At 45.1% G+C, this 13101-nt stretch overlaps 1 protein-coding gene across 2 annotated transcripts in view; it reads left to right on the plus strand.

Annotated features, from left to right (window-relative positions):
• Positions 1-13101, plus strand: part of BBOX1 (gamma-butyrobetaine hydroxylase 1) — a 75025-nt gene that overhangs the window by 7813 nt on the left and 54111 nt on the right. For both annotated transcript variants that reach the window (XM_075927769.2, XM_006111505.5), the window contains exons 2-3: positions 310-756; positions 4745-4859. In XM_075927769.2, the coding sequence (XP_075783884.2) occupies positions 376-756; positions 4745-4859 (496 nt within the window). In that variant the 5' untranslated portion in view covers positions 310-375. The remainder of the gene's footprint in view (positions 1-309; positions 757-4744; positions 4860-13101) is intronic.

The raw sequence follows: 13101 nt of genomic DNA on the forward strand, positions 1-13101 counted from the left end.
CCAAGTGTTCGGTTTTGAACTGGACAGTCCAATATTTGAGCTTTCTTCTTGGGAAACAAATTGAGAAAATATAAATGTCTGGTATTTTCTAAATAAGATATAATGTAGATTGTGATGTAATGTCAAGTGTGTCCGATATTTTTGTTGAAACCATCTAGCAACCTTATTTGTCTTTGGGTAAAGCTTCTAAGTTACAGAGAATATGTATCCCCAGGACAGAGTTTGGGGGAAGGTAGGAAGAGAAGAGGAAATGTGTGTCTCTCTTGTGCATTGTCTTTCTATGATTATTAATTTTGTTCTTATTTATAGTACTTGGAGGAACTTGCATTGGGTAAAAGGCATTCTTGAGCTGAAGATTTTGTAAGAGTCATCAAAATGTGGAATGCTGTGGCTAAAAACCTATTCAGGACCAAAGTCTACCAAGACTATTCACACATGCTGCTGCTAGTGAAAAAGGACAGGAGTATTCTTACTAGTCTGCCTTCCTCTAGGAATTGTTGGCAGCATACCGCTGGAGCAGTTCAGCCTTTCAACATGAGTGCGAGTATCAAGAAGGTGGAAACTTTGGACGTGAATAATTTTGTCTGCATTCACTGGGGAGATGGGAGTAAGAGCCTTTACCCTGCTGTATGGCTAAGAGACAACTGCCAGTGCCCTAACTGCTTCCTGCATTCTGCTAAAGCACGCAAACTGCTTTTGGAAGACCTGGATGTTACCATCGCAGTGAAGGAGGTCACTTTGACAGATACGCAAAAGGTATTTTTTTAAATGTTGCTTTCATATGATGTTTGCATACTGCTTCTTGCCAATCTGTTTGTTAGCCTACAGTACACAGAGAAGACTGCAGCTCGAATATTAGTGTATGCCATAAACATGGGTCCACAAAACATACTGTGCGTTTTCAGGATTTCTAAATGTAGTTGTCATTTGAGGAATCCAAGTCCTTTCATTTATGTCATTCTTATGGTAAAATCCCCTTCGGAAATGTTAAGCATTTGATATAGGAACCCCCAAAACAATTTTCTTCAACTTTAGAGAGAAGGGACATTCTTACCACAATGGTTTGAGGATAAAATTGTAGACTCTTAACACCTCAGTCTTCTACTCCTTCAAACTTCTTTTCCTGTGTGTATAACTCCATACCCTACAGACTCCTTTTCCCACTGAGGCTCCTTTATGGAGTAAGGATAGTATGTCTCCCCCACAAAGAAAGTGACTGTCTTTATTCTTGCCAAGACCTCTGTTTGTAATTTTATAATAAAGCAGAGTCCTCAAAGGCCATGGCAGGAAAATTCTTTAATTAGTTTTTTAAAGAATATTTTTAAAACTTATTTGACCACCTGACATTTATACATTTGGAGAGAGAACCATCCTTTGGATCATATCTGCCCTTCGTCTCCACTGTGAAACCTCAGTGAAATCAGTGAGATTGCGCAGGTGCAATTAAGTGCAGGACTTGACCCTTTATCTTCTTGCCTGGCAAAATGTGAAGGTTATAAAACAGATACAGGCAGTCCCCGGGTTACGTACAAGATAGGGACTGTAGGTTTGTTCTTAAGTTGAATTTGTGTGTAAGTCGGAACTGGCTTCCAGATTCAACCGCTGCTGAAACTGACCAGCGGCTGACTACAGGAACCCCGAGGCAGAGTTGCTCTGCCCTGGGCTGCCTGGAATCAGCCGCTGATCAGTTTCAACAGCAGCTGAATCTGGACGCCTAAGACAGAGCAGCTGGGGCGCTGCGGGGACCAACCGGGCAGCACCCCAGCTGCTCTGCCCCAGGTGTCCCCAAGTCAGCTGCTGCTGAAACTGATCAGCGGCTGATTCCAGGAAGCCTGGGGCAGAGCAACTCTGCCTCGGGCTTCCTGTAGTCAGCCGCTGATCAGTTTAAGCAGCGGCTTACTTGGGGACACCTGGGGAAGAGCTGCTGGGGTGCTGCCCGGTTGGTCCAGTAGCGCCGAGGAGCGGCGCTGCAGGACCAACCCAGCAGCCCCATCTGCTCTACCCCAGGTGAGAAAAGCCTGGTCTGCTGGGGGGCGCACTGGTCTGCTGGTCTGCTTTGCTCCATGTCTCCCTGGTCTGCTGGGGGGTCTCCAGGAAGACGAGGAGCAAAGCCGCGGAGGGGCTCGGGCAGCGGGGCAGCCCAGGCGCTTCTGGGCTGTCCCGCTGCCGGCTTCCCCCGAGGCTTTGCAAAGCCGCGGAGGGGCTGGGGCAGCGGGGCAGCTCAGGCGCGCCTGGGCTGTCCCGCTGCCGGCTTCCCCCAAGGCTTTGCAAAGCCGCGGAGGGGCTGGGGCAGCGGTGCAGCTCAGGCGCGCCTGGGCTGTCCTGCTGCCGGCTTCCCCCGAGGCTTTGCAAAGCCGCGGAGGGGCTGGGGCAGCGCGGCAGCTCAGGCGCGCCTGGGCTGCCCCACAACCCCAGCCCCTCCGTGGCTTTGCAAAGCCTCGGGGGAAGCCAGCAACGGGACAGCCCAGGCGCGCCTGGGCTGCCCCGCTGCCCGAACCCCTCCACAGCTTTGCTCCGCGTCTTCCTGGTCTGCAGACCAGGGAGACGCGGAGCAGCTTTTCTCGCCCCGGAGTACATGGGCGGCGGGACCGCAAGGTCCCGCAGTCCGTGTCCTCCAGGGCGAGAAAAGCCCCGTTCGTAACTGCGGATCCGACATAAGTCGGATCCGCGTAAGTCGGGGACTGCCTGTATGCAATTTCCATTTCCTTTATTTTATCATTAATAATGCTCCTTAGCACTGGTATCTTCAACATACTTTATAAACATGGGAGGGAAATAAGGGTTATTATCCCCATTTTGCAGTTGAAGAAGCTCAAATAATTGACCTGATTTGCTCAAACTACACAGAGCTAGGATTAATATTTCTGAATTCCTAGCTTCCAGTCCATTAGCATGCAATGTCTCTCTGAATTGTCCGAAGACAAGGTAAACACCTACTTTACCCATACACTTGAATTATAATTACAGATTGGACCTCCGTGGTCTGGCACTTTCGAGAATTTGCCAGACAAGGGAAGTTCTTCTGCCACTGGTCTCCAAGCTCATCGCCTGCTGTTGGCAGGCTGCCCCTGGTAGTCAACCCTACCTCGCCCCCTTCCCCTCCCCAAAACCTGGCTGGACTGCTTGCCCAGCTGCTGCTGGCTCCCTGAGAGACACAGATTCTGACTCCTGTCGCAGGGCTACAGCCTCACGCAGCCTGGAGCAGCTGCAGGGTCCAGCCCTGGCCCCGCACTCCTGGGGGTTGCAGCGGGGATTTTGGGCCCATGCTGCCACGAGGCTCCAGCCTCATGCTCCCAGGGGCTGCTGGAAACTGCTGTAGGGCTCCGGCCCCGGTCCTGCCCCCAGCCGGACTGCCGACCATGATGCCCCACCCAGCTGGCAGACCTGCCCTTAGACTCCCAGGCTCTCTGGTTCAGGAGTATCTGTAGTCCTGTTGGACCATGGATGATGCCAGACCAGAGAGTGCCGGTTTTTAGAGCTACAACCTATATTAAACTAAGCTCTTTAGAGAAGAGCTTGTCTACCTCTGTACAGCACCTAACACAGGGGGACACGAATTCCAGTTGAAGCTTCTGCATTCTATTTAATTATTTAGTACTTATCATTTATATTACAATAATGGGGAGTCAGTATCTACAGACCGGGTGGGTGGAATTTTTTTATTCCTTCATCAGGAATCACTACTGATTACAGCCCAAGTCCTTCTGTTCTTTTATCAATTTCCTGCAGCAGAAAAAAAGGCAATGAATATGTCATTTTTAGAACATCTGATAGGTCATAGCCAACAGAGAGGCTGTCTACACTGGTAAGTTATTCCGGAAAATCAGCCGCTTTTACGGAAAAACTTGCCAGCTGTCTACACTGGCCGCTTGAATTTCCGGAAAAGCACTGATGATCTAATGTAAAATCATCAGTGCTTTTCCGGAAAAACTATGCTGCTCCCGTTCTGGCAAAAGTCTTTTTCTGGAAAACTGTTCCAGAAAAGGGCCAGTGTAAACAGCACAGTAGTGTTTTCCGCAAAAAAGCCCCGATCGTGAAAATGACGATCGGGGCTTTTTTGCGGAAAAGCGCGTCTAGATTGGCCACGGATGCTTTTCCGGAAAAAGAGCTTTTCCAGAAAAGCGTCCTGCCAATCTAGACGCTCTTTTCGGAAAATGCTTTTAACGGAAAACTTTTAAAACTTTTCCGTTAAAAGCATTTCCGGAAAATCATGCCAGTGTAGACATAGCCAAATAGTTTTAGAAAGTATTCCCAGGCACTCCTCCTCACTTGTCGTGCTCCTTCAGTCCTTCCAAGTTGTCCTCCCCTTCCCTGACAAACTATTGTCACTTTCTCCACGTCCCCCCCCCCCCCATAGTCAAGTGCTACCCTCCATGATCTATCCATGTCCTCCTTTCCCTTACTGGGACCCATATGGAACATACCATGGCTAAGTGAAGCAGAGATAAGGAATGAAGGCATCCAGTACCAGTCAGCAAGCCCTGTCACTTCATCGTTGTGAAACTGGCCTTGAATGTACGTGATGTTTAAATGGTCTTTTGATAGTGTTCACAGTTATATGAAACTGGAGAGGTTGCCCCCACAAGAGACATTTAATTGCAAAGTATCAGGTAATGTATTTCAATTACTTTTCTAGTAAGGAGATTGAATGTTGCTGGTCTCTTGGGTAATGGTTTCAGGCCGGCAGATTTCATTGAATCTCTCCATTGTTAATCATCTTTTTTTTTTAATTTTATGATATAAGGTGTATGTTACATGGCCAGACAAACACACCAGTGAATTTGAGGCTGAATGGCTGAAGAAAAGGTGCTTTTCAGAACAAGCCAGAGCAGAAATGCAAGAAGAATTATTTTTACCAGGTAGGGATTAAAATCTAATCTGTTATGCATTTCTTAAAACTATGTGGACTATCACATATCAGCATAAATATAAATATGTGTGTGTGTATGTATAATTCTAAAGGCATTGTAGCTGAAATGAAAAGGGCTCCTTCATTTTTCTTCTCTCTGTGTTAACAAGTAGCTGAGTGACACACCAAGAATCATGCTAAAATTCATCGAGTTTTCTTTACATCATGATACTTAAAGTTTTATTGATATGCTTCAATAATGTGGTAGCTATAGTCTTTAGAGAATGACTTTAATTTGTACAGCATGCTATATAACACTGCTCACATTTCTATTCATATAACGTGATATTGGTTCACAGACAGGGAGCAATATTAAAAACCTAGCTCTTATTCTAAGTGACCCACCATCACAACATTAGACCACCAGATTTGCTGCTGTGTGTGGCTGCATATATCAATAGTTTCTCTTTCCTTGCTTGCTCTGCTATTGCAAGCAGGTAAAGTACTGTCTGAAGCTGAAAAGAGTTCTCATCCTTGACAGGATTTATTTTATGTCACTTCAGCTGTACAAGAAAAATGATTCATTCTGAATTAAGAGTTAAGATTTTATCTGTTAAAACAGGAATTTAGTTTTTATGAAAAGTAACTAGAGATGAGCTGGAAAAATCAGATTTGAATCTGGATTTCCCAAAAGTTCAGCAGGAGCTTGGTTTAGCCTCATTTCTAAGCACAACAAAAGAACAGATGGTGGAAGTTTGTAATTAAACATTGGGGTGGGGCACAGCAGGAGGTGGTTACTTTGTTTTATTTTTAATTTTATTTTAGGGAGCTATAGATGAAAAAAGAAAATTCCAAGACACATGGGGCTTGAAGTCTCCTGTGTCTGGTCCATGCTGAGTACAGGAGCAGTATGAGTATCAGGGAATCAGTTACAGCTTCCTTATTCAGAGTTGACATGAGTTAGAGCATGCCAACAGAGCTCAGCTCCCTTCCTTCAACCTTCCCTGCCCCTGCCATGGCTCCTGTAATAGGGTGAGTTGGAACATATGATGCAGTAAGCAGCTCTGCCAGCTGTATATCAGCTGTCAATTCCCCTCCCATCTCCCACCCCAAATAATGGAACTCTCAGCTGGCCAAGTAGGGCCAGAATTCAACTCATTGCAGTACCTGAATGACACTAGGCATCTAGTTCAGAACAGAGATCTTGGCATCTGATGCAAAGTTACACGGAAACAGCCAGTCAACACATAAGGTATTGTTCTCAGCCATATAACAAGAAAAATTGTTGCAAAAATTGTCTATCCGTACAAGAGTATGAATTTTATACGTATAATACAACAAACATCCATTTTGGGTCAGGTTCACCTTCAGCAGCTCCTGGGAAATTTGTGAGTTTCAGTTTCTTGCTCAGAAATCTCAGATATACTGTAATATTGCACTTTTGGCATGATCTGAGTTTTTGTTGGCTTTATTTTTAATTACCATTTCAAAGTTGTACACAGATGATCTCAGGTCATTTTGTGAAGTCTTCAAATTATATCAACCCTGAACATTCACAATCCAGTGTTTAAATCAATTTACATCCTCAGTAATTCTGTACATAAATTACTCTCTGGAGAAATTGCATATAATTTATGCTTGTGCTTAGCAATTTCTTATCCCTTTCTCAAAACCCCTTGTTCTTCTTTTACCATATCTGACGCTAGCTCAAATAGCCTTGAAACATCTGTTCCCTTAAGAAATAGATACTTCCTTGAGCTCCAGTCTTAGAGCCTGATTCCAAGCCCATTGACATTAATGGGAGTCTTTCTGTTTGCTTCAGGGAATTTGGGATCAGGCCTTTGAAACTTTCAAAATAGGACATTTATTTCCTAGAGACAGGACATTAGTTTCTTGTCTTTCTATAGAAAACAGTTCTAGTTTCTCCTCTCTCTTTTTTGGGGTGGACAATGGCTGGAGTGTTTCTCTGAGATCCACATGTAGAAAGGACCCATGTTTGTTAGGTGCAGCAGAGCCAACAGCCTCCGCAGGTCCCTGGGAAAGGTGGAGTGGGATGGCTCTGTGCTCCTGGAAGGGGCTGGGCCAATGGTAGAAGGGACGGAGCCAAGGGTAGCAAGCCCTCAGTGCTGCACAGAGTGCTATGGCCACACTGCAGTCCTTAGCGCTGTCCAAAGCGCACAGCTCGATGCTCCGGCGGCAATTTAAAAGGCCTGGGACTCCGGCCACAGCCACTGTGACAATGGCTGGAGCCCCAGACCCCAGAGCAATTGGTCCCTTTGCCTGCTGTCCACTGTCAGCAGGCCTGGTTGGATATACCTGTCCTAAGAGGAAGTGTTGACAGCCACCTCTATAGCACTTTCCCTTGTAAAGAGAAGGTGCTTGGATGGTTGGGTTATGGGTAAAGACTGGGCAGTCAGACTTCAATAGCTAAGGAGGGGGATACTTTTTAATTTGGTATAGTGTTCAGAAGCTAGGTTTTCCATGATACAGATGAGAAAATATGTTTATGTAAGTTACACTAAATAATATAAATTGCCTGTTGTACTATGGCCACAATATTGATAATTGAGCTGGCTTCATGTTCTTCACCGTCTTCTCGGAAAAGAAACGAACAGCTTCTTTTAATTTTCCTCAGATTTCATTTGCAAATGGAAGCTTTCATTATGTAAATTGAGTGTTTGCTTCCTAGAGACACGTGACCTGACTCTCTTCTTATACCGGTATAAATTAGGAGCAACTCTTTTGAAGACATTTACTCTGGTGCAAACCACATGTAAATTAAGATGAGAATCAAAGCCCAGTGGTATGATGATACAATTGGCAGTCTCTCATACCAAGCCATTACGCCTTCTGAAAAATTATGATAGCTAGTCTAATCCCCAACAATCATGCTTTAGGTTGGAGGTTAACCTCTACTATGGATATTGTCACAATTGTGGCATTTCTTTTAGAAGTAGTTATTTGCTTTTGGTATTGGGTAATTTCTCTTTTTTATGACAGCTTTTGGTAAAGAACAACATTTCTAGTCTCAAACACTTAGTGTCAAAAGTATGTCAGAATCATAGATTGGAGGAACAAACATGTCTGATTTATTGAATTATGTGAATTAGTGAAGTTCTGTCTGAAGCTGTTAGTAGGACACTAGGGCTACGTCTACACTGGCATGATTTTCCAGAAATGCTTTTAACGGAAAAGTTTTCCGTTAAAAGCATTTTCTGAAAAGTGCGTCTAGATTGGCAGGACACTTTTCCGCAAAAGCACTTTTTGCAGAAAAGCGTCCATGGCCAATCTAGACGCGCTTTTCCACAAAAAAGCCCTGATCGCCATTTTCGCAATCGGGGCTTTTTGCGGAAAACAGTACTGTGCTATTTACACTGGCCCTCTTGTACAAATGATTTGCGCAAGAGGGCTTTTGCCCGAACGGGAGCAGCACAGTATTTCCGCAAGAACACTGACGATCTTAAATGAGATCATCAGTGTTCTTGTGGAAATTCAAGCAGCCAGTGTAGACAGCTGGCAAGTTTTTCCACAAAAGCCGATGATTTTGCGGAAAAACTTGCCAGTCTAGACACAGCCTAGTACTAGGACAAAACTAACTTTATTAATATTGGTCAAATCCTGGCTACTAGTATGTGGGTGGAGTCCTTTATTCATGTAATGAGATGCTTTATTGGGCCAAATGATCGTGCACAGGTTAAACTCCCAGACAGAAAAAGAGTGAATGAGCTATCTGCCTACCCCTCGATCTGAATCTCTGGAGATACTTGAAGAGGAGTAGAGTTCCTGTAAATGTCCCTTCATACCCTGACACATACAGCATTAGACACATTCCTATCCTATCCTCAAGTGCACCCGTACACAAGAGTTTGTTAGGGAGAGAGGCATAAGGCTGGGGAATCTCTTATTCCTCTTAGAGCCCCTTTGGGGAGAGTGCCATTAAATAAAACAACAAAATGCTGACAGAGGGAGATTTGGGTGGGCAGTAGTTTTTGAGGTCCCGGTCTCTCGGTGGAGTAGTTCTTCTTCCTGTGGATCTGTCTTCTCTCTAGCTAACAGTCCGTCTGCTGGGAGTATACTTCCTAATGCCATCTTCCCATGCCAGAAATGTTATATACGGTAGCAGTGAGTGTTGATAGACACTCAAGGTTCTGTTTTACTTTCATGGTCAAAGCGCCTCACGTTGCGTTGTCCTATAGTTGCTGTTTCACTGTGATCATTTTCCCCAGTTGTTTTTGTTGGTTTTCACTGAGAAACAGGGTAGAGAAAAATATTTGTTCTAAACAGGAAAACATAATTGTGATAGTATAAAAATTAAAGTAAGCAAGAGGAATTCACTATATTGGCAATTCACTATATTGGAAGTTGATGTTGTCCCTTTAAATTTATTATACAGATTGGATCTCCCTGGTCCGGCATGCTTAGGACCTGACTGGTCCTAGATCAAGGATTTTGCCCGTCCAGGCGAGGTCATTTCTGGCCTCTCTGACATCAGCCCCCTCCAGCCCTGGCCCGATCGCTGGCCCGATCGCTGGCCTTCCAGCCACCTTCCTCGTCTCACTGGCCCCCGCTGCCCTGTCAGCCCCAACGGTAGCTCCCGGCAGCCCCGCCACCCCCGTGCACTGGGCTCCCGCTGCAGCGCCTGGCAGCCCCATCACCTCCATGTACCTGGCTACTGCCCCCTACTGGGCAGTCGTACTACCACACAAGGAGCTCCCACTGCCCTGCTGGGAAACCCCACTGCTGTGCATCCATCTCCCACTCCCCTGCCAGCCTGCAGGGGTCCCATGCGCTAGCTCTCCACTGGGACTTTCTGCTCCTGGAACATCTGTGGTCCAAGAGAATCTTGGTTAAGAGTGTCACAGCCTGTACTAGTATTGGGGTTAATTCTGGTCACATTGCAGTTGATATCAAGATTATGCTCCACAGTTTATTTTTCAAATAGTTCCTAAGAGAGGACCTTTAAAAATATAAGAAAGAGGTTAAAGTTAGGGTCTGATAAACAAGTCCAATCATTTCAATCTACTGCTAATATAAATCGTAATAACATGAATTATTAAAAACTGCACCTAGCCCACTAATGTGGTTAGGCTGCATACCTAATTTCTAATACAATGAAAAAATAAATTAAATGTACAACACAAATCTTAAGAATAAAATATATAAAAAGCTAGGGATGTGGTGTCATTAGGGAAGGGGGAAGTTTCTATAAAGGGCCACCTGTGATTACAATTGAAACTTATCTCTAAGACTAAGTCTACAGTGGCACTTTACAGTGTTGTAATTATCTGGCTCAGGGGTGTGAAAAAACATACACATCCCACATGCAAGTTACAGTGCAGTAAAGCACCAGTGTGATCCAGACTACTTCCTTTGGAGAGTGCCAGGGACACACTTTCAGTTTCAACTGCTGTTGTGGCAGTACTGACATGGTTGCACTTTAAACTGTTAAGTGTAGACAAATCCTAATGTTCACTCATTTATAATCTTCCTCAGGAAAGATTACTTTTTCTTAAGGAAAACACTGAGTAGCAGATATGGAATTTGGTATACACACAAGCGTGGGTTTTTTTACACTAGACTCTTTTTTGTTCTTTTATGTATACATATCTATGATTTATAAATCGCAGAAAATGTGCTGTAATTCAGGGATACTCAATTGTTAAGACTTGTTGCTTGCTTACTTTTTCAGTTCATATTTCTTCTCCTTTTTTGTCTTGTCATCTAGCTTGTACTTACATGATTTTATCAGAAGTTCAGTTTCAATATGACTGAAAATCAAAATCTGGTCCATACTCGTAATTTTGGCAGTTCTGTGTCTGGATCCCAAACAAGCTACGATCCACATTTTGAATTGTTTTCTTGCAAATGTATACCCGGTACTTGTGCCACAGCTTGGATCCTATTTTGCAAGTCAAGGGTGTATACACAAATAGGGCTCTGTGTGCACGTGCAATTGTGTGTGGCATCAAGGTGCTCTGCATATACTTAAGGAAATCAGACAGTCTTAAAAGTACTTATTGAGCTAGTGCAGATATAAATAGCAGTGTAGCCATGGCAACATTAGTAACAGCAGTGGAAGCAAGACTTAGTTGTGCCAATAATTACATACCTGCTGGTTTCAGGCAGTTATTTAGTCGCCATAGCCTCCACTTCCACTGTCTTTGCTATGTCTATGCTGGTATTTATACTTGAGCTAGTGCAAGTATGTATGTGGAAGCAGAAGCGTCATACCTCTAGCTCGTGATGTAGATGTAGCTTACTTGTATCTCAAGGAGGGTGCAGGGTTTTGTTAGTGACCCAAATTTTGACCTGTGATGGAATACCAGAAACAGCTTTTCTTAATGTTGACAGATTCTGGAAATCTACTTTGGCTCACACATAGATATTGATCCAGGACTCAGATCATTGCCTCAGAGTTTCAGATGCCTGTGGATTACCCCCCAGGAAAGTGCATGGAATCTACCAATTCTTTGGGGGGAAATGAAATTAAAACATTATTTGAAGAGTTTGATTTTACATTTAGGGTCCTCAGAAAGCTCATGTGCCTCTTCTCCCTAATGGATTATCCTGAGCATGTGCAGAGAGAGGCAAACTCTGCAAACTATTAGAATTGTTAAATTTAAATTAATCTGCTAATCGAATAGTTGATGCAGTTTGCATCGACTATTCGATTACTCGATAAGAGCGCCTCTGCCTATGAAGTGTAGCAACAGCCCCAGGGGAGAATAGGGACAAGGTGTCTGTCAGACCCCATTCCCATCCTGTCTGTATGCTGCAACCTGAGGGCCCCCAGCTCAATATAGGAGTCTAACATTTAGGGTTGCCAGATACCTTCAACAAAAAATCCAGAACATGGCAGGGGACCAAACTTGTTGAGCAAAAGGTTGCTGCACCTTTAAATTGCCACATTCCCAGCCCCCCCTACCAGACACGGCAAGGGAAAAATGTCCCCACCGGACTTCTGTCCTTGAAAAACAGGGAAAAAAAATCGGTTTTTTTAAACCAGACAGAAGACACAATTACTGGACTGTCCGGGTGAAAACCGGACATCTGGCAACCCTACTAACAGCCCCTTCCCTTCCTGTGAACCAGGTTCTGGGGGCAGGGCTTGTCTACCTGAGAGAGTCTGAGCCCCGCCCACTAACCCCATATGCAAGCTGGCATCGGAAGGTCCTTGTCTTCATGGTGTCTAATCCCCCATACTTGCCCCACTGTGTATGCACGCCAGGCTCTGGGTAGTCGTCATCCATCTAAGACCATTCCCTCTCCCCCCCGTCTCCCGTATGAGCAAGGTTGGGGTGTGGGCTTGCTGTTCTGGGGATGGGGATTCTGGGGATCTGCCCTTTGGTGATGTCTGAGCTTCCTGCCCCTGTGTGTGCCAGTGTCTGAGGGCCTTGGCTATCTAGGGTACCTCTCTAGTACGTGGCTCACCTCAGGGGGCTCTTGCCTTTCTGGGGGTGCCTGAGCCACCACTTCTTAGTGCTTTCATATGATCTTGGTTGTCTTGTCCTATCCCTTGGGGGTTTTTAAGCCCTGTTCTCTGCCTTGCTTTGTGTGTGCTGGGGTCTGGTGGCCCATGACCAGGGCTCGCCGGCCACGCTGTCCGGCAGTCTGCGCATGCGCAGATCGCCCGAACCCGGCTCTTCCGGGTTGCAATCTACTCGCCATGGGCGAGTAGATTGTATTATTTGTTGAGCCCTGCCCGTGACTATATTGACACCCACCCATCCCTGCCCTCCTTCATTTAAATTAGGTTGGGGCTTTCCTTTGAGTCCTTCTGTCCCCCAGGGAAGCTAGGATCTGGGGAAGCCCTGGCTTTTCCTCTGGGGGGGAAAGGTTAGAAGAACAGACCTACTGAGAGCAGGCACAGAGAACACAGTTAGGTGGGAAACTGAGAGCAGGTAGGCTTGCCAACTATATATATATATATCTCAGAAACTCTCCAGTACTAAGAAGGGGGAGAGAATACCCATTGATGCGAATGGAACAGTTCACAGGTCTGGGATCCATTTGTTTCAGGATATTCTACTTCATGGGATGATCTTTCAGCTGAGAACATTTCTTTGGAATGAATGGGCCACTTAACACCTCCAAGATTACAACTTTGAAGTTTGAAACCCACCTTGGCCAGAAATCTAAAAATGCAATGTAAACATATGGGGAAAATGGGGTTCTGTGTGGGGAGGAGAGGCATTTGTGAAATATAAGGATAGTACAGCAGAATATTCACAAGATGCTGAAACTGTTTTAGA

This window comes from Pelodiscus sinensis, chromosome 5, assembly GCF_052426305.1.
Source record: "Pelodiscus sinensis isolate ZL-2025 chromosome 5, ASM5242630v1, whole genome shotgun sequence".
Taxonomy (NCBI): domain Eukaryota; kingdom Metazoa; phylum Chordata; order Testudines; family Trionychidae; genus Pelodiscus; species Pelodiscus sinensis.